We start from the raw sequence: 27,390 nt of genomic DNA on the forward strand, positions 1-27,390 counted from the left end.
CCCATCCCAGTGACACAACACAAACCACAAAGACAGAGCTGGAAACTGGGTTTGAACTGTGTGCTCCTCTTGGCATTCTCCTTCCTACTGTGAGCCCACAGAGCTCAAAGCTCTTGGAATGGCCAAGCCCTTGTGATCGCTGTCCTGACCAGACAACGTTCAGCAGCAAACACTAAAGCCTGAGTCACTGGAGAAAGCAGCAATTCTGAAGGAACTCCCTTTACTCGCCAAAGGCCAGGATAATTCTGTCCAGAGGCTCCTCTCCAAAGCCTGGGTGTGGGCCCTGGCTGGCACAGTTTAAAGAACTGCAGCTTCCAGAGTGCTGTGCCACAACCAATTTCTTGGGAGTCTACTGTTTTTATGAAGGGAAAAGACGAGGACTATCTTATTTCCCTTGATGACTTTCAGTCCATCCACATCTGCATCCTTCCCAGCCATGACATGGTCATGCCCCTGCCTTGGTTAGCCCCTAATACTACTGCTGACAGGTGTTCTGTATCTCCACATCTGGCAGCACTCCATAAACACGTATACCAATATCCATCCAAACACTCTATCACACCCACACACCTAGCCACCCCCAAGATCAACCAGTAACCTCCCATATCAAAGGTCATCCTGCCACTCCAAGCTTGGCGCTCTTTAACTCCCCATGTACTCGGGATGAAGGTCCAAAGGCCTCAGCACTGCCCACGCAGCCACCATCTCCACTTTCCTCACCTCCTCAGCCTCATCCCAGCTGATTCCTCTCCACAATCTACCCATGGCCAACCTGCTCCTCACCCTCTCTCTCCCTCACTTCCTGCCTCCATCCACGCCGTCCCCTCTGCCTCAAACACTCCTCCTACGATCTACCATTTATCCTTCTTACGAGTCCTTTCTGAAGAGTCACTTTCTCATCCACCTCTACCTTCCTAGGACAACTGCTTCACACAGCACTGGGACCATCTAGCCAACTCTATCAATCCACTCTCGGCCTCGGACACCTGAGGAGGTGCCAAGACTCTCTGCACCATTACTCACAGAAACACTCGAGTATCTGTGTTGAGTGTATTCTAAGTTTCCCTGATTAACATGGTATAATTATGGCCCGTGCAACAGAAGGAAATGATTAAAATCAGCTATGACATAACAAAGGCAATAATTTGGTTCCTCTTTGGCATGAAAGACAAACTACACACGTGTCTACAATCACCCTGAGGAAAGGTTTTAAGAGGGTGTGTTAAAACGTGTTACCAGGTAATTACTAGCTTTGTGCTCACTACTTCTGTGAGGCAAACCCAAGCTCATAAGGGGGACAGACTGAAAGCAGCAACGAAGGAACTCCGGGTGCTGTAGGTCAAGACTTCTGCTGTCTGCTCCCACCAAAGTCTCTTAGCCTGACTCAAAATCCACTGGCTAATGCAGAGCTATTCCATCCACTTCTCGAGCTTCTAAGCCTTGAGGAAAGTAAGGATTCCTTTACACTCTATTCATTAATGGTCCCAAGGACATAAAAGCAGGCTGCCAGGAAGCAGGCCTGTCTACACTCTGCGCTATCACTGAGACTGTCATTGGGAGCTACTTTCTACAGGCCACATGTCCCGAAGTAAGTTACAATCTAGGGCTTGGGACACTACATTTTTCCAGAGTGATGTCATAGATGTCATGGCACTAGGCATTCTGGAGCACTCACCCACCACACCCTGCACTCCCTACAGGAAGGAGCAAGTTAACCATCTTCTGTGTGCCTCCATCCTGCAGAATCCCTAGAAGACTCCTACGTCTTTCCAAACACGTCAGCACTTCACAGACAACCCAGGAACCCCAGCAACTGCAGCTGGAAACTCTTTGGATCCGGTTAATTTTGAAGTGTGATAGTTTTTCAGCATTTTTAATAAAAAAGTTCAAAAGGAACTGTTAAAATGTTTTAAATCAAATTAAAATGAAAAGAAGACTCTACAGCTAAGATACTGTTACATCTCCGGAAGTTTGCTAAGTCTACAACGTATTCTTGACTCTGTCCTTCCACTTACAATTTTTTTTTGAAAGGGATATGCTTCAAAACCTCTGAACTGCAAAACCTTCCACAGATATCTGCATTAAAACGTGCTCTCTGCCCCTCTTCTTCACTCACAAGCATATCTGTAATTTCTAGATCAACCATTCCTGGAGTATAGAAATAGCCATTTCCCAGGATGTCTTCACTAGCAAGAGCCAGTTTCCTTCATATACGTCCCAACACAATCTTTTTGTTTGTTTGTTTGTTGGTTGGTTTTTCGAGACAGGGTTTCTCTGTGTAGCCCTGGCTGTCCTGGAACTCACTCTGTAGACCAGGCTAGCCTTGAACTCAGAAATCCGCCTGCCTCTGCCTCCCAAGTGCTGGGACTAAAGGCGTTCGCCACCACTGCCTGGCTCCAACACAATCTTTTAAAAAGCCTGAATCACAAAAGCTGCTTTAATTCTCCACTTTCCTTACACAGAACTAGTTATGAGGTATGACCACAGCCTGTTAGGTGACAATCTACAAAACCCAAAGTATTCCAAGGACAACTTAAATTACAACTGCTGGTAGGAGTGGGGGACCTATCTATCTATCTATCTATCTACCTGTCCCCCTCCCCAACTCACCCTAATGTGGCAGGGAAATCTACACTCTGTGTTGTGAACATTTAAAAAAAAAAATTAATAGGGAAAAAGAATTTGAGAGCCAAGGAGGGAGCCGGCTTTCACATTCCACGAGGCAGGCTAGCTTGAGGTTCTGTTGGGAAGTTTCTGTTTTCTGTTCGTTTTAGTTGGGTGGGGGTGTTTGTTTGGTTTTTTTTTTTTTTGGGGGGGTTCCTTGTTTTGTTTGTTGTTGCTGGTGGTTATGATGGTGGTGATGATGATGGTGGTGGTGATGGTGGTGGCGGTGGTGGTGGTGGTGGTGGTGGTGGTGGTGGTGGAGGAGGGGTTTTTTTGGACAGGTTAATTTTTACAGACTCCCTGATACATGTTTTAGATAAAAAACTAAGACCCTCAACAATCCTTGCAACTTTACTCCCCCAAGCCCGAATTCTGGACTGTGGATTTAAAATGTTCAAACGTATGACGCGTGAACAGCTTCCTAAAAGCAAACGGGGACTGAGATATAATTTAGGAAGTGATGATGCAAATCTCCCGGGGAGCAGCAGGGAGGAGGGGAGGTGAAAAAGTCAGAGGAAATACCCTCCTGATGGCTAGGCACCAACTCATACCAAGATGAGGCGGAGGCGGACTGGCCTCCACAGGCCAAGGGAAAGGGGGCAGCCCTGCCCCACCGAGAAGTGCCAGCACCGCCACCTCGTCCCTCCGGCTCACCCGTGGCCCCTCACCCCAAGCCGGCCTCGGGCCAGCGAGTCCCACAGAGGGCAGCGCGGCCCGGGCCGTCCTCCTCCTCCTCGTCCTCCTCTTCCTCCTCCTCCCCCCACCCTCAGCGTCCCTACCCGCAGCCCTCCTCAGGCCGAGGCCGCGGTCCCCGCCCGCTCCCCCGAGGCCCGGCTTCCGCGGCCCAGCTACCCGGGGCTCCGGCCTCCCTCGGGTCCCCCACCACCACCCCGAGGCCCGCGCCCGCGCCCCTGCCCCCACACTTACCCCCAGAAGCCGCAGGGACAGCGAGGCGGCAGGCTGGGCGCTTTGCTGCGCTCGCTCCCGGCGTCTCCCATGGTGCTCGGCGGCGGCGGAGCTCGGAGGCGACGGCGGCGGCGGCGGCTGGGCCTGGGCCCCCCTCGGAGGAAGCGGAGGCGGCGGCGGCAGCGGCGGGGGGCGCGGGGCGGGGGGAGGGGGAGGGAGCGGGCGCGCAGGCGGGCGCGAGTCCGGGGCTCCGAGCCGGGATTCCAGGCGGGTCAGCTGGAGGCGGGCGGCACCACTCGGCCTGAGGAGAGGGGGGGCCGCGGCGAGGAGAGGGAGGGGAGCTGCGGAGGAGGGGCTGGGCCGTGCGTACCGGGGAGACCCGGCGCCCTTGGCGGCTCTCTCCGCCGCCCCCCAGCCACAGCGCTGGCCCGTGCGGCGGCGCTGGCGGGTTCGGGACTGGGTGGGGAGGAACCCGAAGCCCCCGCCGGCTGTGGAGTCGCAGCGGCCGGCTGTGACGCCCCGGGCCCCCGCTCGCTCCGTAATCCCCTCCCCCGCTCCGTAGACGGCGCTGACCGGACAATGGCCGCTCCGCCCCCTCCCCTCAGAGGACACCCCTCCGGAGGCGGCGCGATGGTCTCGCCCGGGGGAGCCGCCGCCGGAGCCCAGCGGATCAGCTGGGATCGGGGCGTGCCACTTTGTTCAGCGCCTCGGAGGCTGGGCGGTGCGTGCTCGGCCGAGCTCCTCGTGCGAGCCGCCCCTCAGACCTCCATCTTCCCAGAACTTTTACGACAGCTAGCTTGCGCTGCTGGCTGAGGAAGGGGAGCAGGTTTCAGGGTGCTGTGGGCGAGCGTTGCCTCCCCCCTCCCCGACTAAAACATGGTACGCCCCAAGCGGGACCGGATTAGTTGTTTAGGGTGAGTTGGGTCCGTCCCTGAGCGGCGGCGCATGCGCCTGGAGACCTTGTAACTCGATCCAGAGGTGGGTGGAGCGTTTCCAAACCCGGAAGTTGTCTAGGTGTCCTGTGGCCACTGCTGCCTGTCTGGGGCTTCAAGGCCTCTGCTCGCGCTCCTCATCAGTGCTGCGAAGCGTTTCTCCCCAAACTGCCAGCCGTCGGAGAATCTCGCTCCCCATTTCCCCCACTCTTCCAGTTCCACCAGGAAAAGTGGCCTCCCTTCTGGCATAATGAATTTCTGGAACATACATATACTACGTCTCTCTCGACAGCAAGTCATGGGGCAGAGGGAACTTGCCCAAGTGTTTCACCCCGCTGCTGTCCTCAGTCTTAGAATCCCAGGTCCACTCCCACCGCCATCATTTGGAAAAACCTTCCTTCTCCCTGGGGTGAATGAATATGGTTGTTTTGGGGAAGAGATTTGACTTGATCCTGGATAGTAAGTGGCCATTGAAAGAATTCTTTAATATTCCTTACCATGGTCCTGAATTCTGTCTGTTCTCCAGTCAGTGGTGGCCAGAATAGTCCACTGCCGATCACTAATTTGAACACGAAAGAAATGTCCACCAGAACTCTTAGAGTAAGTGACCTGGCCCTAAGGGTTTTGGAGCCAACTTAAAAGTCCAGAACTTCCAGGAAGGCTACCGTGTACCCTCTCAACTCTACGGGAATCCAGCCCCAGAGAATATTACTTAGACTAACTTTATTACCAAATAGTACTTTTCCTTTCCTTTATATCAGTTTGGGCATTCTCTGCGTTTGTTAACGCTGACATCCATTCTCTTGGCCTCTAAACATCTGAAAACCAGGAGTTACAGTGAGTTTGTGATCCTCGCAGTGGTGCGACTGAACGAAGACATTCACCACCACAGCGTTTAATTCTGATTTTGTGAACGTTCACATGCCCTCAATAGAACTATTTCTGTCAAAAGTGCACAGGAGCTGGGTGGGCTTGATGGTGCATGCCTTTAGTCACAGCCCTCCTGAGGCAGAGGCTGGCAGATTTTTGTGAATTTGAGGACAGTGCACTGTATGTCATACGTTCCAGACTAGCCAAGAATACTACTATAGACATACAATGACTGGGAAGAAAAATGAATAAACATATACAGCATTCCTCATTCTCATGGTACCCTTAAATCTTCACTTGAACTGACATGGAACTGCCACTTAATGAGAGACAGCTTTGAATCTAACAGTGAGATAACGTCCCCCCACTCATCTGTCTGTATTGGCATCTTCATGGTTGTCTTCTCTGTGTAGAAGAGAAAACCCAAAGGAATGTTGGGTGTAAACGTACTTGTTTGTCACCCAACAAACCACTCGCCTGTCTGTCTACCACTAATTCAGCAAGCATTTCTTGAGTACCCAGATTCCTCTGGAGACAAGAATGATTGATACAATGAGGCTTACCAGCAGGCCCAAACTCCCTGTATCCAGGAATCCTTACATCTTCCTCCAAGAGTCCGCTCACCACTCTCCATCATGGCCCCTACAAGTCAGCCCTTGTCACTCTTTCCTAATGCACCTTGCCTGTTTGCATATCATTTCCCCTGACCCCCTATCCCCTTCGCCTCACCGCCCTTCCTCCCTCTGGGCCAGCATGTTCCTTTTCCTACTGTTTCAAGCAGCATGTTTCGATACCCTCCACCTCTGCCACAAGAGAGTTGGGTCCTTCTTCCTGTGCCCATTATGGAACAATCCAGCAGTTCTCTATGCTTACCTCTTCTTACAGGACTGCCTTCAAAAGGACTAAGATTGGAGCAAAGTTAACCCGTATTTGCTGAATGGAAAAACTAATCTGACAAAAATCCAGTCCTTGCCAAGAGCCTTGTGTTTGCAAGTCTCAAAATCACACACATTTCTTCATGTAAAACCAACCTCTCTTCCCTACCCCCATCTCTCTTTCTCTAGGTGTGTGACTGTGTGGTGCGTCTGTGTATGTGATCTGTGTGTGTATGGTGTATGTGTGCACTATGTATCTGTATGGTATGTGTATATCTGTGTGTGTGTGTGTGTGTGTGTGTATGTGTGTACAGTGTATGTGTGTGTGTGTGTGTGTGTGTGTGTGTGTGTGTGTGCGCGTGGTTTGTGTGTCTATGTGTTCAGCTGGTAAAAATGCATGCCTACCCTGAGTTCAATGCCAGGATCCACCTGGTGACAGGAGAAAAACAACTCCTGGAAATTGTTCTCTGCCCTCCACAGGTAGCTGCAGCACAGGTACACCCGTTCGTATACACATGGACACAAAATAAATGTAGCAAGAAAAAAAACCTAAAATACAAAAAATACCCAAGATCTCCAAAAGCAGCACACATCTCTAATCCCAGCACTCAGGAGGCTGGAGCAAGAGAGAATCACAAATTCAAAGCCAGCCTGGGCCACAGAGCAAAACACTATCAAAAAATCTAAAAATACCTGGGCAGTGGTGGTGCACACCTTTAATCCCAGCATTTGGGAGGCAGAGGCAGGCAGATTTCTGAGTTCAAGGCCAGCCTGGTCTACTGAATGAGTTCTAGGACAGCCAGGGCTACACAGGGAAACCCTGTCTCAAAAAACAAACAACAAAACAAAACAAAAAATCTGAAAATACTAATAGCAACGTCACAATGGGTGAGTCTTACACAAGGGCATTAAATATCAACAGAAAGCCATGAGGCCATGTGACTCATCCTCAAATCCCTTCTCTCTGGTCACATGAACTTTCATCTCTGCTTTTTGTGTGTATGTGTGTATCTTCTTCCTCCTCCTCTTTCTTCTTCTTCTTCTTCTCCCCCTCCCCCTCCCCTCCTCCTTCCCCTCCCCCCTCCTCTTTCTCCTCCTTCCTGCAAATCTGCTTTGGTCTTTTTGGACCTGCTTCTCTGAGAACATATGCCAAGCTTACTGACCCTCATGTCAAGAGCAAGCTAAGACTAATATTGGTAGACTCTAGTCTTGGTACATGCCAGCTTTCAGAAAGCAGAGGCAGGCACCTCTCCAAGTTCGAGGCCAGCCTGGTCTACAGAGCTAGTTCTAAAACAGCCAAGGCTACACAAGAAAAATAAATAAATAAATAAATAAAGCGTGTGTCTATGTGTCTGCGTGTGTCTATGTGTCTGCGTGTGTCTATGTGTCTGCGTGTGTTCCAATTTCCAAGGGGAAGAAACTAGTCAGTGTAGTTTATATTAAGTTGTCAGACCTTGGTCTTAAACCACCTCTGCAAACATAACTATGTAGTCTGGGTTCTCGTGACACAAGTGTGACTGCCAAAGACCCATCCTTGGAGGCTGTGGTTCTCAAGATCAGTTGAGCAAAGTCTCGAGACAGCACATGCCTTTAATCCCAGTACTTTGGAGGTAGACTCAGGAGAAGCTCTGTGAGTTTAGGGCCAGCCTGGTTTCTATAGGAGTCTCAACCCAGTCAGGAGTACATAGTAAAACTGTGTCTACAATTTAAAAAAATAATCATTGCAGGCCTAGAAAGATGGCTCAGCAGTTAAGAGCACTGACTGCTCTTCCAGAGGACCCTGGTTTGATTCCCAGCACCCACATGGCAGCTCCTGGACTCTTTTTGGGGTTTTTTTTTGTTTGTTTGTTTTGGTTTTTTTTTTTTGGTGTTTTGTTTTGTTTTTGAGACAGGGTTTCTCTGTGTAACCCTGGCTGTCCTGGAACTCACTCTGTAGACCAGGCTGGCCTCAAACTCAGAAATCTGCCTGCCTCTGCCTCCCAAGTGCTGGGATTAAAGGCGTGCGCCACCACCGCCCGGCAAGTGGACTCTTGATACCCTCACACTGACAAACATGTTTAAAACACCAACGCACATAAAAATAAATAAAATATTTTTTAAAAGCTGTACAAAATATATATATATCACAAAAAGAAAAGAATCAGTTCTCTTGTTGGGAGGGGTTCCAAAAGGGGTCCAGAACACAGCACAAAGGAGCAGACGGCAGCGTGACACTTGAAAGCATAAAAGACAATGAGGGTCAAGACTTTTCCAAGAACTAGCTCCAATTTAAACCACCCCAGGCCTTCACCGCTCCAAGAAAGCATCATTGACACACCCTTATGTTACATAATCTTACGCAAAGTTAGTTGCCCTGTGACCTCTGCCACAGTTCACAAGAAGACAGTCATGACTCTTCTCTACAAATACCGTGTTTGTCTTGCCCGCATGATTTACCTGAGGCCAAAGGCACATTTGGTTTTACATTCAGTAATACCTGAGGGCCTTCTACATGGCTTGCTGGGGAAGGGCACTTGCTGTCAAGCCAGGCTGTCTGAGTCCAATCCCTGAGACCCACACGTTAAAAGGAAGAGAACTGATTCCCATAAGCTATCCTCTGACGACCACATGCATGATGTGCCATGCATACACACACACACACTCACACACACACACACACACACACACGCCACAAAATATGTTTCAAATGAGTACTTGAGTAAACTTAAAGACACGATAGTGTGTTAGCCTATGTGAGAGCCTCACTAGGCCTGATGTTGGACAACTATAATTCCAGCTACTCTGGAAGCTGAGCAGGATCACAAGCTCAAGGACAACCTGAGCTAAAAGTGAGTTAAGACCAGGCTAGACTATTTAGTGAGACCTTGGCTCAAAAAAAAGAAACAAAAATTAAAAGGGAGGGGCTGAAGAGATGGCCCCCGCAGTTAAAAATGCTCTTGTAGAGAACATAGACCCAGTTTCTAGGACCCATCATCACCTGTAATTCCAGCTCCATGTATCCGATGCTGTCTCCTGGCTTCCTGCAAACCTGTATTCATGTATACAAATATACACAAGCATGCAAATACACACACACAACAACAACAATTTAGATTTGTGGTTTGTTTTTGGTTTGGTTTGGTTTGGTTTGGTTTGGTTTGGTTTGGTTTTTGGTCTTTTGAAGCAGGGTTTCTCTGTGTGGCCCTGACTGTCCTGGAACTTGCCCTGTAGACCAGGCTGGCTTCTAACTCAGCCTGCCTCTGCCTCCCGAGCACTGGGATTAAAGTTGTGTGCCACCACTGCCAGGCTAGTCGGGTCTCCCCACACCCCCAAAGTAAAAAGGGGTAGGGAGGTTGTGTCTCCCTTGTACACACTTATCTAGAATCCACAAATGAGAAGCTGAGATGTGGCTCAGTGGTAGATCACCTGCCTAGCATGCACCAGTGAGAGATTAGGGTTGTGTATGCTCAATGGTATGGTTCAAGACCATGTATAAGTTCAGTCTCTAAAACTGCAAAATAAATACATCAACCAAAAACCAAGATCCTTACATAGATTGGCATCGTAATGGTTCCACAATGAAGGTCTGATCACATCTGACCCTTCCCCTAGAAGATGGCTAAACTGCTAAAGTGCTAGGTTTGGTTGGCCACACTGGAGTTAAATTTTAAAAGACATTCCTAGCCAACCGTAACTCTTCAAACTTGGTGCCTTCTGAAGAGCCCTGATCCGTTTCCCACGGAGTGCCTACACAACTGGCTGGAACTAACTCAGAGAGGCCATAACGTTTCAGGGTTTCATCAAGTGAGGGGCCAAAGTGTGAGATAACTGGAAGAAACGCCTCGGTCGCGGTTGTCTTGACTGTTTTCGCCTTTGTGCCCGCATTCCCGACGACTAGCCTGGGATGCGGCTCCTGGGAGGGCTTCGCCTTCACAAGGAGCCATCAGATATGCTCAGTAGGAGCTAGGGGGAAAGTAGCATTGCCAGGACAGCCAGGGCTCCGGAAGCAGCGGCTGAGGTTTTCCTGGAACAGGTCTCGGGTATCTCAAAGGTAAGGCCACACAAGAAAGCACCTTACTTAACCCTGAAAAGCAACCGCGAAGGGGCTTTGGGGGCCTGAGAGAAAGCGGATGATCCTCCTTCAGGTTCTAATCCTAGCCAGACACACCCACCCCCCAACTCTCTAACCCGGCTTTAAAGCCTTTCACCACTGTCATGCATTGTAACCCGGTATTAGCCCCAGTGTCCAAACCCTGACCTGGACCTTAATCCTAATCCCCATATTATCTGCCAAACGGAATCCCCGGATTTCAGAGCCCACGGCAACCCTGATTCCGGGAGTCTGAGAAACTCCATGCCTTGCCAACTGATTAAAGTGTCCCCAGTTCCTCTTTCCTGTAACCCAGATTCACGGGAACAGGGAACCTGGAAATATCCTAGATCTTTGAGGAGATGAGAAGAGAGTTTTGGTCATCAGTGAAAGGCCTTTGCCCTGCCAGGAAAGAGGACATAGGGCATCTCCCTCCTAGGGCAAGACCCAGCAACCATCTGTCCGGTGCGCTACTTCAGGGGCTGCAAAGTCCTTCAACTCGAGGAAAGATGCCACTCAAATTCTCATATGAGTTGGGTCCCAGGGATACAGATGGGGTGGGGAGCAGTTCTGAGTCTCTTCTGCAAAACGATGGGACGTGCAGAGGTTTGAGGGCAGCCTGATCTACACAAGGGAGTTTCAGGCCAGCCTCAGGGAAGCACACGAGGATGTCATGAGGCACCTTTTTTCCAAACACATCTGAGAACTCGGTGGGCTCTGCTCTTTCCCTTGATTTTGGTTTCCCTGGTTGGGGATTTTTTTTTTTTTCTCATTGAACAAAACCCTGTGTTAGATTCCTCCTAGCTTCCAAGTTTTTCTGATGTACAGTTAGTTCTCTGAATCCCTTTCAGTCCAGTTGGCGTGGATAAACTCTCAGAACCAAGGGAGAAGAAGGGTAGCCAAGCATGCCATCTCCAGCCCTTCTCGGGAAACTAAAAATAAATGAACTAAAATGAAAACTTGGATGGGAAAGGGGGGGAGGGCAGGAGGGACTGCCATTTCACATTCTGTGCTCCGTATGGTGGTGACGTCATCCCTGAGCTCCCCACTGCTCACACCCAGTCGCGGTGTGAAATTTGATTTTTACTGACTTTTTTATCTCTAGACAAGAACAGAAATGATCCTTTCTCTCAGAAATTCTTGACCTTTGTAGAAAAAAAAAAAGGCCTCCCTAAATCCACACTCCCACCCCCCCCCCAAGAGATACCCTGTGCTAACAACCTGGTGTACAGCCTGCAGGCTAGGTAGTTTGTACACGGTCACACAAATTAGATCATACGTGACATAGTCTGTCCTCAAACTGATGTCATGACATCTTCCATATCTCTGGGCATAGATTTACAGATAGTCTTTTTTTTTTTTTTTTTTTTTTTTGTTCTTTAAGACAGAGTTTCTCTATGTAGCCCTGGCTGTCCTGGAGCTAGCTCTGTAGACCAGGCTGGCCATGAGCTCAGAAATCCAGGTGCCTCTGCCTCCTGAGTGCTGTGGTTAAAGGCGTGTGCCACCACCTCTGGCTAGTCTTTTCATTTTTAGTTATGTGTATGTGTGTGAGTTTGTGCACATGTGTGTAGGTGTCCTGGCAGGCCAGAGGAAGGTGTCAGATGTCCCGGAAGCTGGTGTCAAAGGTGGTGGTGAGCTGCCCGCTGTGAGAGCTGAGGACTGAACTTGGGTCCTCTGTAAGAGCAGTGCATACATACCCTTGGCCACGGAGCCATCTTCCCAGGCCTACACTATAGGCTTACGTCTAAAGGCATTCGTGCTGGTGTTGCAGAGATACAAGGATGATTGGGTGTGACAGGATGAGAAGGAGGAAGGAGCACAGGGAGAAGAGACCAAAGAGCCTATTATCTGAAGGCCTACACCCAGCGGAATCCGTGGTGTGAAATAGTAGCCTGGGTCTGAAGGCAAGCAAAAGAACCACATCCAGACTCAAAGATCATCAATCAGAATTGTGTCTCACTTCTTTGTTTTGTTCCTTTTAGGCCTTTAATTAGAGGAGGCTTGACCACCCTGGGGAGGGTAATTTGCTTTACTTAGTCTTTATTTGTTTCAGAATATTGAGGCTACTGTAACAAAATACCACAGACTGGATAAATTATAAACAATAGAAATTTATTCCTCACAGGTCTCCCTTTGTGAGTGTAAGTGTGTGTGCATGTGTGTATATGCATGGATATATGTGTACATCTGTGTATACGTGTGTGTGTGTGTGTGTGTGTGTGTGTGTGTGTGTGTGTGTGCTCGAGCACACACTGCAAATCAAATGCCATCTTCAACTGCTCTGCACCTCATGTTTTGAGAGGGATCTCTCACTGAACCTGAAATACACTCATTCTGCTAGGCTGGCCGGCCAGCGAGCTCCCAGATCCTCCTGCCTCTGCTTCCCCAGTGCTGGGGTTCTAGGCATGTGCTGCCAGCTATGTCCCATGGGTGCTGGGGATCTGAACTCAGGTCCTCATGCTTGCATGTGAGCACTTTACTCACTGAGCCTCCTTCCCAGCTCCTATTCCTCACAGCTCTAAAGACAAAAAGCATGCCACCGGCAGATTTAACATGACAAGGTCTCGCTGTGTGGATGGAACCCTGGCTGTGTCTGCGAGTGCCAGAAAGGGTGGGTGAGCTCCCTCAGCACTGCCTGATTAAACAATTCATTCCTTTCCTTCCCTTCTGTCATTGTTGGGGTTTGTGTGTGTGTGTGTGTGTGTGTGTGTGTGTGGTGTGTGTGCTGATGTTGCTGTTTTTGCATTACTAAGAGAAGCTTAGAGCTTTGTGTGTACTAGGCTAGCACTGACCTTGTGAACTAGATCTTATGTTTTTTGAGAGTCTAGGTTACCCTCCTGCCTTGCCTTCTAAGTAGCTGGGATTCGAGATGTGTACAACCATGCCTAGCAAGATTGTGTGTGTGTGTGTGTGTGTGTGTGTGTGTGTGTGTGTGTACTTTGGTGGTGGTTTTGTTTCTTCCCCTGCCTCCTCAAATTAAAAAAAAAAAAAGTTTATGAACTTTATAAGTTTTAATTAAGTATATGTGTGTGTCTCAACGTCTTTGTGTTGTGTGTGTGTGTGTGTGTGTGTGTGAGAGAGACAGAGAGAGAGAGAGAGAGAGAGAGAGAGAGAGAGAGAGAGAGAGAGAGAGAGAGAGAGAGAGAGAGAGAGAGAGAGAGAGCTCATGCACTTGCACTTGTACCTTTGGAGTCCAGGAAAAGGCGCCATCAGCTCCCCTAGACCTACTGCTACAAGCAGATGTGAGCCATCAATGTGGATGCGGGAACCGAACTCAGGTCCCTCAGCAAGACCAGTATTTGCTCTTAACACCTGAGCTTTCCATCCCTGCTCCCCTGCCAAGGTTTTGAGACAGGGGCCAGGGAGTTGGGGGCTTGTTATGTAACCCGATTGCGATTTTCTTCCATGTGTAGCCCAGGAAGGATGGTTTCTGACACTCACAGTGGCGTTTCTTCCTCTCAGCTTCCTGCCTGCTGGGACTATAGGCATGCGTCCACAAGCCTAGCTCACTCCTTCCTTCCTTCCTTCCTTCCTTCCTTCCTTCCTTTCTTCCTTTTTTTAAAAGCTAATATCTTTCATCATGTTGCTTAGGCTGGGATTAAACCCTTGGCACAATTTCCTGCCTCCACCTCCCGAGCAGTAGAAACTGCCAACACACACACATCACTTCACACGTCACTTCCATCCCAACTTTTGGACATACTTCTTAGGGAAATAACTGCAGTGCTGCCTTGTATTTACTTTAGGCAGCCAAACACGCCATCAGAAGGCGTGTTCCAATCGGCACTCCCTCCAACAGCGAAAGAGAGGAAAGGTCTCCTTTCTCAGTAGCTTTGTGAAATCATCAGTCTTAACTGTTACCAACATCACTGACAAAAGATGGCACCTAATGGCTATCTCAATTTGCTTTGGGGGGGTTGTGTATGTGTAATTCGTTGCTGTTCAACTCATTTTGTAAAGGAGGGCCCATTTAGGTTCCTTTGTCCACTTTTCTCCGGGGGTAGGGTTTTATTTTATTTTATTTTTTCCCTTAAAGTTTCGATATCGACATAAAGGACAGTAGCCCTTTTCCATACACATTGGGAGTTATTTCTCTGTGGTTCCCCTCTCCCACGCTTCTCCTTTTATCCCAAGATTTGAACCCAGAGCTGCATATAGTCTTCTCGAGTACCCTACCAATGAGTTACAGCTCCCGTCACTTGTATCTTATTTTTAAGATGAAATCTCACTAAGTGAAACTGTGATCCTCCCGTCTCGGCCTTGAGTCACTGTGACTCTACACTGTGTCGCTGAGCTATGTCAGATGTCTCTTAACTATATTCAGGCATTAAATTTTCAAGAGTCTAGAATGTGTATGTGTCAGGGTCTGGGCTGGGGGGCTAACCTTGGCTAATTTCGGGTTGCTGATGTGTGCACTTTTTGCAATGCCCCCCCCCCCCCGCTTAGGCTATCCTTCTTCCCTGCCTCATATCAGGCAGTCGGAGGCAAATGGCCAAGTCATGCGTGGGTCAAGCCAGTCCCTTGGGCTTGGTGCCCAAGCTCCCCGGGGCAGGCTGTTCAGAACTTGTGCCCTAGCGTTCCCGATTTCCTATCCAGAGGCTTTCAAAAGCCACCAAAAGCCGTGACCTTGTAGCTGTGTGAGTCCCTAGGGACCTAAAGTTTTCCCCCATCAAGTCCTTTGCTCGAACTAGCACAGATCATTTCTAAGGCCAAGTAGCATGCTGGGGTGGGGTCTGTTTGGCACCCAGCCAAGTAGAATGAAGGTTCAGGAAAATGATAGGGATGACCTCAACTTTCACAGAGGCCAGGTCTGTGTAACCCCAAGTCAGACTAAAAGGACAGAGGACAGGACGGTCCTGTGGAGGAGGCATGCTTCGTGTAGGAGCCCTACCGTCAGTAACTTCTTCCCACCAGCCAGGGAGCCCAACTAGGCAGAGGCTGCACAGCTACCATCTGTTCTCTCTTGGCTCCACTGCCTGGCAACTACCTGCCTGTGTCTGTTCTCTGCTCTGGAGGGGGAGGTAGCGTTCTCCTCCGTGGACCATCAGGCGGATGAGGCCTCGCCAGGGCCTGGCCCCATGATGGATTCACTGAGTATGACTTTCTGATGTGGGGGACTGCTCAGTCCTGCAGCAGACTCCATGCCATCTGGTGCGAGCAGGGCTTCTTGAAAGAGCTGAGAGAAGGGAAAATTCCACATGCTGGCTGCTGGTGCTGGGGGAAGGGTCTCTTTACACGGGCGGGCAGGGGTGGGTGTGCACGCATGGGTCTGATTGTATACACGGGTGGGACCCTACACGGGTGAGAACCTCTACGTGTGCTGTGATCACATGCGTTCACCAAGGTGTGGACTTAAACTTGAGGAGTTCACACCATGGTGATCCCATTTTCTTCCCAGACAGCACTCAGCAAATAGGGTATTAATCAATGATAACGCCACCGTCGTTTTATGCTGTCAGCTAACAAACAGCAAAGCTGCTTTGCACACACTGGTTTTGGTTTTGTTGTTATGGGTTTTTTTATTTTTTATTTTTTGAAGGGGGGAAGGGAGTCTCATAACCCAGGCTAGCCTCACAGTGGTTTATGTAGCCAAGGATGAACCCTGAAGGCCTGATCATCCTGCCTTCCTTTCCGAGTGTTGGAATGACAGCTGTCACTCGCTTTGGCTCCTGGAGTCTGCAAGAAAAATCTAACCTTCTCCGCCCTACAGATGAGTCCTCTGAAGTCCTGGGAGCCAAAATGAACTGTCCAAGGATCCAATTTGTAAGCAACACAGTCAGAATATCATTTCACAATGCCTGATATTTCATTCCCAACCCCTTCCTGAATCTCATCGAGCAAAGAATAAACAGCAAACCACACCATACACAATTCACCGGAAATGAATGCCCAGCAAAAGGAGCCAGGCCCCAAACAAAACAGCTACCGGACCGTTCTGTTCTCGGGAAGGACAGAAATGGTCAGGACTCGTATATGACGTCAGAAGTTAGGAGAATGAGCCAGGGCATGAGAGCTGTAAACCCAGGACTCAGAGCAGGTGGAAGCAGGGGTTCAAGGTCATCCTCAGCTACATGGGGAGTTTGGAGCTAGCCTGGGCTTCATGAAGCTCTATCTCAAACAAACAAACAAACAAAACACTTAGGAGAAAATGGTGGGTTGTGGCTGCAGCTCAGTGGGAAAGTGTTGGCCGCTCTGGCCTGAGAAGAGGCGCTAGCTTCACCCCTTGCAAGTAGAGGGGAGAGAGATGGGTGACTCTTCAGGAAAGGGCTGGAAGGGAACACGAACGTCATTCTTAGGGGTAGTCATTGGCAAAGTCATTCTGCTTCCGGGTCTGGCTACTAATTACATGAACGTATGTTGTAGTACATATTTAATCTCGATTGGGGGTTTCTACCCCACCTTAGATAGTTTAGTTCCCAGATAAAAGATACAACACTTTTGCATTTATAAGAAGCCCTAGACAGCACTAGAGCTAGGCAGATAGCAACCCTCTAAGCTAGTCTGTCTACTTCTCCGTCAATAGCCACGAGATAGGACTTGCCACATTCCACCTGGGCTGCTCTTACTCTGACCTGCCAGTCCTCACTGCCTGTTCTTCTCATGGTGTCTTCTCCTCTCTCCACTTTCTCTCTCTTTCCCTCTTGGTCCTGCCTCAGACCCCGAGCCCAGGAACCAAAACCCCACTTACATCTCTTCTGCCCAACTATAGGCTGTAGGCATTTTTATTCAACCAATAGTTTTAAATTAAGGAGCAAGGTTCCAATAGCACCACTTGGTGTACGCGAGGATTTCCTCATCCCTGGGGGCAGCCAGACCTTGGGTGGCAGTGTTTGGCCTTACAATATATAGCAACAGACCAAGCCTTGACGATTTGCCTTGACAGTTTATGCATTTTTATATGAATGATTCCCTTCAGTAGAGAGTTGGGAATAAAGATAAAAATCTTGCCAGGTACTGTGAGAAATACAAAGACAAGCATTACAGAGCCTGCGTTTAGGGGCTTCGGGAAGATTCCAAGCTTTGAAATGGGAAGAAACCTTGAGGTTAGTGGACTCCACACTGAGTGTTCTGGGTAAGCTACAAGGAGTGATGAGATTCAGTCTAAAGACTCTGGTAGAGCGTTCCTGTGACATGCTTGGGGTCCTGGGTTCATGTCCAGCACTGCATAGGCCAAGTATGGTGTCACCTACCTGTAACCCAGATCTGGGAGGTGAAGACAGGAAGGGCAGAAGTTCAAGGTCATCCATAGCTGCATATGTAGTTTAGGGCCAGCTCCACTTCCATGAGGCCTGCCTCGACAATAAATAAAGAGATGTGGACGTGGCAGCACACACTTTTTGTTTTGTTTTGTTTTTTGTTTTTTCGAGACAGGGTTTCTCTGTGTGGCCCTGGCTGTCCTGGAACTCAGGCTATAGACCAGACTGGCTTTGAACTCAGAAATCCGCCTGCTTCTGCCTCCCAAGCGCTGGGATTAAAGGCGTGTGCCACCACTGCCTGGCAAGCAGTACACACTTTTAATCCCAGCACTCAGAGGCAAGTGTATCTCTGTGAATTTGGGGCCAGCCTGGTCTACACACTGAGTTAGTTATAAAACAACTGTGGCTACAGAGCAAGACCTTGTCTCTAAATCAACCAATCAATCAGTCAATCAATCCAAAGACCAACAGACAAACAGCCGGCCAGAAAGTAAAGAAAGGACTGTGGCCAAGAGACGGTCATGCCTTTTGAAGTCTGACAGGCCTGGTTGATTCCCTAGGTCCATCCCCAGCTAGCTGAGGGAGACTGAGAGAGGTATTTAACACCTCAAAACCTCAGCTACGTCTGCAATGCAATGGGGAGCCGAGTGGCTGGAGGAGAGAACCGACCCCCACAAAGTTTGATCTCCACAAGTACGCACACACAGGGCTAGAAACTTAAATGTAAAGTATATATACACACATATATACATATATATTTGAGCTAATGGATGAATGACTGAAGACCTTGAGTCATCTAATCAGAGGCCAACCACTGACACACTTCCTTCCCCCAAGGACTCATTTAGAGTTCCCACTTCCTCTTTCATGCCCTTCTAGACCCCTGGGAAGCAGTGCAGGAAACCAGACAGTCTTTCATCAGTTATTTTTTCTGCATGCAACACACACTCATTCCCAAATAAAACAGTACCTTAAACACAACAGCCATTTGTTTTGGTTTCCTTGAAAGGAGTCCATTAAAATGTGTATAACAGGGGCTGGAGAGCAGGCCCAGGGGTTAAGAGCACTTGATGCTCTTCCAGAGGAATGGGGTTCAGTTCCCAGCTCCCATGTTGTAAGTCTAGCTGCAGGGGATCCGTTGCCCTCTTCTGGCTTCTGCAGGCACCAGCATAAATGTGGGCGCACACACAGATAGGGAGAGACATACATACGCATAAAAATATTACATCTTAAATTTGAATAAAAAATATTTAAAAACCTAAAACTGTGTTTCAGTAAAAAGCCAAGACAGGGCACAGTTGGGGGGGGGGGGCGGCGAGAGTTTGTGCATCCTGTATCTGACAAAGAGCTGGTTTCCAAAATATATAAAGAGCTGATGAAATTCAATAGCAAAAAAAGACATACAACTGAAGAGAGATGAAAGACTTGAACAGCCGTGTTCCCAAAGGCGGAGGGAGAACTACAAAGCAAGTGAAAGGAGCAGCCAACAGCATTAGTCAGCAGGGAAATGCAGAGGAAAACCACAGGGGAAATTACCTCACAACCACCAGAAGCAGCATCACCAGAAAGACAAAACAAGCCTTCGTGAAAATGTAGAAACACCCAAACCCTTATTTGGGACTCAAGGGGGATGCAGCCACTTTGGAAAAACAGTCTGGCAATTTAAAAAGATAGGTTAGATATGATTTCACTGTACAATCCAGCGGGGCCACCCTTGGGTATCTATCACTCAAGAGAGATGAGCAAAGTCCACACAACCTGTCCGCAAACGCCAATAGCAGCACTATTCCCAACAGCCACAGAGCGAGAACAACCCAGTCACTTCCTAGTGTAACTAGATCCTGGAATACTACACACCAATAAAAAAAAAGAGGGCGGAGCACTGATGTGTGCTGCATGAGTGGAAACAAGTGTCCAGAACATGCTGCTCAGTCCCAGATGGGAAAGTCCACACCTATAATTCTGTAGACTGGAGACAGTAGGGAAAGCTAGTGTATAGAGACAGGAAGTGCTCATGGGGTGGAGGTGAGGGCAGGGGTGGGGAAGGAAAGCGCTTAATGGCATAAAAATTGTGATGAGAGCTGAAGTTCAGTAACATGCAGCTACTCTTGTTTCTTGCTTACATTCTTTCACCAATGTGTAACATAGTACAGCCAGGCATAGGAACCTTAAATGAACAGCTTGATTTATACAAATACACGCATGCACACGCATGCACACCCCTGAATAATAACGTTAAGACCAGGAGGGCTCCCAGAATCTAAGAAAGCACCCAGACCAGCCCCACTCCCCACAGAGCAGGTCTGGTTTTTGTCCCCAGAGCAGGCGCACAGTGCGTGCCACTAGCACAGTCTGTTCTCACAGGGCACTTCATTTCCCTTGAGCATGTCTCCTTATGCTACCATTCCGCCTCTCCCTCCCCCCCCCACCCCCACCCTCCACCGACACTGCCTCCCTCCCCTGATGCCCACTGAGGAACTCCAGTTCTGGGCAGGAAGGAAACAGAAACTCTCTGGTAGGCACACTATTCCTAGGACCACAGTGACCATCTGCTGTGTCATTGGGTGGGTCCTTCTGTCAGAGCTCCTCTCCCCAGAGAGGATCACAAGTTCTGAGTCCTTCACAAGACAGGGAGTAGCAGGTTCAGGCTGAGAGGGATGCCCCAGCCTAGTGTCCCTAACACTGCAGGGTTGAGGTTAACAAGCATGGCCTGGGTTCATTCAGTGTTTGTTCTGGTAGCTCTCCCCCTTTCTGGGTCTCGACTCTCCCTCTGGCAATTTCTCAGGCAATTTCCTGGGCTTAGAGCTCCTCTCACGTAACCAAACCCTCTTGCTCTCGCCTCAACGAGCTTCCTCTGCTTTACTTTAGAGACTGAGAAATCGAGGGACCCCCTACAAGAGGGGAAGTTCCTTATCGTGACTCACTAACTGCCCCATTTCTTTTGAGAGGCTTCTCCCTCAGTTACCACCTTAGTTTCAGAGACAGGGTCTCTGCTGAATCGGGGGCTCACAGATTTAGCTTGGCTTGGCCAGCAAGCCTAGAAAACCACCCTGTCTTTGCCACCTATGCTGGAATTGGCTTCTTCTTCAAGATGGGTGCTAGATCCGAACTCGGGTCTTTGTCCTTTCAGGACAAGCCCTTTATTGGCTGAGCCACCTCTCCAGCCTCATGGTCTCTGAACTCTTAAGTGGAGACACTGAGGCCAATTCCAAGACCCACAAAGGGTGGCTGGCTTCCTTATCCCTGTATGGGCCAGACTCCAGTAAAGCCTTCTGAATACATGATCAACACTCAATTAGTACGTGCAGTATTCAGACCTAATTAAAAGATGCCTTTGGGTGAGTGGAGGCTTCCTGGGGCTAGGAGGAGACCTGAAGCAGAAAGAGGAGTTATTTAAGGAGGCAGAGGAGAGCGGTGCAGCTGGGCTGTGGGCTGTGTCCTCAGAGTGAGCCAAGCATTGGGCTTCCTCTCCTCCTGCCTTGGGGAGGCCAGCGGGGCAGGCAAAGGCTGCTGTCACCATCCATCACAGCGTGACAGTCTGAGGGAGCACAAGGCTCATTCTGGAGGACACTTTCAATCAACTCTGGTTCAGCTTATTCCCTCTAAATGACTCTGGGATGTAAATAAAATTAAGTTAATGCTACTGTGTTTGTCTCTAGCTGGGGTGTAATAGCTGGAGAGATGTTGCCCCTGAGGACGGCAGTTAGGAGAAACAGCAGGCTGGTGGGCTTTTCGCCTATCGTCATTGAGGGGACAGCCAAGTGCCAGACGTATACAACCTGCCACCTGTAGCCACATGTGCCCCAGGACATCTAGGAATATAAACCAACACACAATACTCGTCCTCTTCTTCTTCCTCTTCCTCCCTCTTCTTTTGGGGTTTCAAGACAGGATCACTCTGCATAGTCCGGGCTGCCCTGACACTCAGAGAGCTGCTTGTCTCTGCCTCCTGAGTGCTGAGATTAAATGTGTGCAGTACCACCAACACCCAGGTTTCAACATGAAATCTTAAACTTTAAAACATCCTCAGACTTTTAAAAAATTATCATTAAATATTTTGTAAGTCAATTGCATGATTCTTGTTCTGTGGTTGGGTGGTTGGTTGTTGGTTTGATTTGATTTTTTTTTTTTTTTTTTTTAGGATAGGGTTTCCATCTCTACACGGCTATGGCTGTTCTGAAACTCACTCTGTAGACCAGGCTGGCCCTGAACTCATAGAGATCCACCTGCCTCTGTCTCCTGAGTGCTGGGATTATTGGCATGAGTGGGTCTTGAGTGTCTACTTTCAGCTGACATTGTCTGCCGTTGTCAAACGGGTGGACATGCCTGGTAGCCATCAGTTGTGGGGGCTGGGAGGTTGTATCACTACTGGTCTCCCTCTGTCTCAGACTTACCTTATATGGGTGGCCCAACTGTTCTCAATGGACACCCCATGTCCACGTAGGCAGGGCCTTGTAGGAAGAACTGGGTTATATAATCGATGGTTATAGCACACTGCTTTTGGCCTCGGTCTCTGCTTTCTGGTCCATGGAGATGTGCACAAGCAAGCTCCAGCTCTCTCTGTCACAAGTGTCAGGAGTTCCCACACCCACTGGACTCTCCCTACCACAACAGACTGTGCCCTCGAAAACCCAGAGCCAAAAATACGCCTTCCTCCCTTAAATTGCTTCATTTAGTTTCTTAAGACTTATTTTTACTTCTCTGCATGTCGCCGTGTGTACCATGTGTATAGGTGCCCAAAGAGGCCAAAAGAGGGCGTCAGATCCTCTGGTGCTGGAGTTACAGGTAGTTTGTGAGCCCCCCCACTCCCCAATGTCAATGCTGGGATCTGAACTCAGAACCTTTGTAAGAGGAACCATCAGTCTTAACTGCTGAGTCATCTCTCTAGTTCCTACACACACACACACACACACACACACACACACACACACACACACACACTAGGGGAGGAGGAGACATACACAGACACAAACATAGACACAGAGGTCTCCTAACCCTGTTTTGATGTGATTACATCAGGTCTCAATAGAGTGTGATTCTTTCTGCCCACAAGGTATTACCCTCTGACTCTGTCTTTCCAAACCTAAGGTCCAGAGAAAGAAAGAAGGAAGGAAGGAAGGAAGGAAGTCCTTAGGATTTCTTCCCAGGCAGAGCTGCCTCAGTTAAAGGCCTCAATAGATTATGATTCCCCAGATAGGAAGACAATTCAGTCAGTCCAAGGAGAGATTCCATAAAGACATTCCGGAGCGGAGGCAATTTTCCAATAGAAACATCCTCCACTCCTGGAATTTGCCTTGATGAGAGAAGAGGGCCAAGGCCCCGCCCCCTGCGCCCTTTCACCTCTCCCTTCGGCCATCTCCGTTTACAGAAGGAACTGTGGGAAAATAATCCTGTGATTTTTAACTCTATTTATAAATCTCTTCAAGCTTTCATGTGGCCCAGAAGAAGGCCTGGCCAGAACATTCCAGATCACAGAGGAAATCAAAGAACATGTTTATAATCACGGGACAAAGCCTGAGCACGGAAGTTCTCCCGGGACCCTGGGGGTGGGGATGCGGGTTCGAAATCACACAAAATTAAATTAAATTAAATTAAAATTTTACACCCTACCCCCTGTCCTGGTAGTTCCTCCTAATCTGATTGGTGTGCATGCCTAAGTCTGTTCCTGGCAGGATTTCTGACTTTTGGGGCCAGCTAAAAAAACATGATCTTAAAGTACGTCTGCAACCTGAAGAACACCCATTGGCAGCGTCCTGCCATCTGCCAATGTCTGGGGTGGAGTCATCTGTGGGTTGTGGAAGTGATACCTGGCGACTGTGTTCTCTAGCGTGGTGGATGCCATCTGACTGCTCTAATGATCGGAGACCCTGGACTCAGTTCTTCCCCACCCACACCACCCTTGCGAATTCTGCCACCCTAGAGCATCCTTGGGCAGACACTGACAGACACAGGTGGGTGAGGGCTTCCTGCCCTTTCTCACTGTTCTTCACTTCATCTGTCAGTGGTTTTCCGGCACAGCCTGCCCCATCCAGGAACGTGAAGGGGCAGGACTTGTCTAGCCCATATTGTCACCAGGCTGAGAATCGATGGACGATGGCCGGACGCCCCAGAGACTCATCCCCTTCTCAGCAGAACCACTCCGTTCACAGCGGGGGACCCCAGCATGAGCCTGCCTGTCCTCTCTGCCAGAGCCCTCAGCTCAGGGCTAGGCTTGGCACACAGAGAAGCTTCCTGGGCTCTGGGCTTCCCTCCCACATTCCAGAAGTTCCTGGAAGTGGCTAAGGAATGAGAGCTGGAGAGAAAGGGACCTAGATGGCTTTCTAGAACCTTCTGTAGAGCTACACCTTTCATTTCAAAGGTCATTCAGGACAAACAGGATGAAACAAGAATCTCTCTGTCCACGGGGCACTAACCTCTCACCCTGTCTCTCCAAACACAAGGGTCTAGGTCCTTCCCTCCAACATGCAGTGGTACCACCACACCAATGCACTGGGCTTGGCTGCTGAGCCAGCACCCCTTCTTTAGCTCTGACGGATGATAAATTATTGGACAGGTGTGTGTGTGTGTGTGTGTGTGTGTGTGTGTGTGTGTGTGCGCGCGTGCGCGCCCGCACACGTGAATGCGCACACTAAACAGATGGAGGAGATGAGGTAGACATAAACAGAATGGAAACAGGAGGCCGAGCGAAAGAAAGACCGATACAAAATCTTGCTAAGGGAGCTGGAGAAGATGGCTCCTAAGTTGAGAACACTGGCTACTCTTCCATAAGATCAGGGTTCAATTCCCTGTACCCACATGGGGGTTCACAACTGATGCCTTCTTCTGGCCTCTGAGGGTACCAGGCACACAAGCAGTGAACAGTTATACCTGTAGGCAAAACACTCACCCATATATATAAAAACAAAAATAAACAATAACAAGAAAACCAAAGGCCCACTGAGACAGGAACGCAGAAAAGGTTAGGAAGGGGATTTGAATAAAATGAGATCCTCACCAAGACCTGGGAGAGCCACAAGAGCCACTGAGGTTGACCTCACCTCTCCATTGTCTCGGGTTCCTCATCTGTAACATAGGGACAAAGCTAGGACTTAGCCTTTCAGGGGTGTTGTAGTGGCTTGGTCTGGTGCTGCTGCGTGTTCAAATGCTAAATTCTGTATCCCAAGATCTGGTTGCCCCAAGACAAGGAGATCCTCACGGATATCAGCTTTTGTTGTGCAAACTCTGCCCCTTCTCCCCCAAGTTATCCCAGATTGGTTAATAAAGATGCCTACAGCCTGGGCTAGCAGAGTGAGGTTCTCAGGCTCTGCTCGGCTCGGAGACTCAGGCAGGAGCCATGAGAAGGGAGAAGGGAAGAAAGTACATATGAGAAGGAAGCCACCATGACCACGAGGATCCGCTTGTTGGAATGGGACCGGCCCAAGTAGAACACGGCAGTGATGCTTCCGGGTTATTGACCGAAAGTAGACAAAATAGCACAGAAGGTTGATATCTGCCTAACTCTAATGCTCTTAAGGCTTATTATAAATATAAAAGATTTTGTGTCTTTTATTAGGGAACTAAATGATCTAAGATAGGGTAGAAACTTCCAAATAATATTCACCACAACAGGGTATTATGTGTATCAAACAAGTTAATATACCTGAAAGTATTTAAAGCTATGCCTGGCTGTTTTAGTTCACTGGACAGAAATATTATTATTACCGCTCTATATTTGTGTGTGTGTCCATGTGTTGTGTGCACAGGAATGTACAGTTGCGTGTATTTTTTGAGAAAGGGTCTAGCATTAAACACATTTAACTAGATTGGCTAGCCAGCAAGCCCCAAGAATCCTCCAGTCTCCAGGCCCCTGGCTCTGGAGATATAGGTCCATGCTGTGAGCCAGCTTTTTACCTGAATGTTGGAATCCGAACTCAGGTTCTCACGCTTGCTAGCACTTACTGGCTGAGAATAAAATCTAACTTCCCGGAGGAAAGATTCTCCTTGGCTCATAGTTTCAGATAGATTTCAATCCACGACCACAGAAAAAGCATGACACAATGTCTCCGTCCGGGGCCACCGGAATATGTGGCTGTAAGCATTGGCTTGGCAGAAAATCAGGAAACAGAGAGCAAGGCTGGAATTGGGACAGGATGTAACCTTTCAAGTCCCGCCCCTGGGGACCCACTTCCTCCAGCCTGGCTCCGCCTTCCAAGTAGCGCCACCACCTGGAAAGCCTGTGTTCACACTAGGAACCTGTGGAGGGTGTTCTAGATTGAAAACAGGAACACCAGCCTTTGAGGGACATGACACAGTGGGAAGACAAACTTCGCTTGCTCCCACTGTCCCATCTTTCTGGGGGGTCCGCAAGTCCTTTTGTTTTGGTTAACCACACACTCTGCTAACACTTCTCAGAACCTCCCTCTCTGGAGACACTTTATTCCTAAATACTCCCACAATCCCTCTGCCCTCCATTATGTCATCCTGCTAGACAACGGCTCTGAAAGACATGTCTAAAGTAACTAATGGGTCTGGAGGTGTATGGAGTGAGAGATAAGGTTAGAGAGAGTTTGAATTTAGTGATAGGGGGCCCTGAATTAAGACTCGGGGATGTTGTATGGGCTTTGTTCTGAAATAAATGGGGACCCAAGGATGGTGTTGGAGAAAGAGGATGCTGTAGTCTGAGCTAAGCATCCATAAATTGGCTCTCCGGGACTAGTAAACTCAGAATCGCATTTTAAGCTCTTCTCGGTCATTTACATGCTGGTGAGAACAGGTCTCAAGTGCTTTCCCAGGAGCAGGTTTGATGGAGGAGATAAGGCTTGGTGCTTTGGAAGGATTTGGCCTGAGGATGTCTGGTTTTGATGTGAGAGTGACTTAGGCCCTCTAGCAGCAGACCTGGCATTTCTGCAATTTAATCCCAGGCTAGAAGCCAACTAGAGAACAATACACACCCAAGCTATATCGTGTGTGTGTGTGTGTGTGTGTGTGTGTGTGTGTGTGTGTGTGTGATGTATCATATGAGTTGTGGGTGATAGCATGAGGCAGAAATGATCACCAAAGTACAGTCTGACATCCCAAGGCCTGAATTCAAATCCTGGCTTCTTAAACACACAACCTGAGTCAGGAGGCATTCCTCTGATGCACTGTGAATAGAATGCTGGGAAGACAAGAGGAGATGATACATTTAAACAACTTGGAAGAGCAGCCAGCGGCAGCCTGAATCCTTAGCACCAGCCACATGGGTCTTCCCATTACTGCATCAATTCAGTAGGACACTGGATTAAAGAAAAGGGGCTTGGTTGGTCCATCTTGGTGACTGAGTAGCCCCCCCCCCCTCCTATCGCCCACATGCCTAGAGGCAGGTAATCTTCGGTTGTCTCCAAGGCTTCTCCAAGACCCACTTTTTGTTTTACTGTAGCGGGGATTGTATTAGGGGTGGCAGCTGCCCTGAGCTATGACAATAAAGGTTTTAGCAAGGAGTTTGATATTGGAGGAAATGGGAATAGAAGGCAAGGGAGGGGAGGAGAGGAGAGATGAGGAAGGGGAGGGAGGGAAGGGAAGGAAAAGAGAGGAAAGGGGAAAGAAGGATGGGAAGGGGGAAGGGGAAGGGGAACACAAGACTGCAAGGAGTTTGAGTCAGACTTAACCTGAGGCCAGTCCTATCTGTAATCTAAATTCATTGAGGCTAAGATTGTATCAGGTTGGGGCCCAGCTGCGTTGGCAGCTGTACAAACCACAGGCCAAAATGTTCCTCTGTCTAAAGTATAATAAAGTTCTTGCAGAGGGAGCGGCTCAGAGGTGTGGACCTTTCCCAACACGTGCAGCCACAGACTGCTCTCCTCTCCCTGCAAAGGAGGCATGAACCGTGAACAAAGGACTAGATAATAGTAGCCAGGTGT

At 49.0% G+C, this 27,390-nt stretch overlaps 1 protein-coding gene across 1 annotated transcript in view; it reads right to left on the minus strand.

Moving 5' to 3' along the window:
- The window catches only part of Zfand3 (zinc finger AN1-type containing 3), a 193,911-nt gene extending 190,131 nt beyond the window's left edge, over positions 1–3,780 (minus strand). Inside the window, exon 1 of the mRNA XM_034524491.2 lies at positions 3,592–3,780. Coding sequence (XP_034380382.1) covers positions 3,592–3,662 — 71 coding nt within the window. The 5' untranslated portion in view covers positions 3,663–3,780. The remainder of the gene's footprint in view (positions 1–3,591) is intronic.
- Positions 3,781–27,390: the final 23,610 nt, after the last annotated feature.

The sequence above is a fragment of the Arvicanthis niloticus genome, chromosome 20 (genome assembly GCF_011762505.2).
Source record: "Arvicanthis niloticus isolate mArvNil1 chromosome 20, mArvNil1.pat.X, whole genome shotgun sequence".
Lineage (NCBI taxonomy): Eukaryota > Metazoa > Chordata > Mammalia > Rodentia > Muridae > Arvicanthis > Arvicanthis niloticus.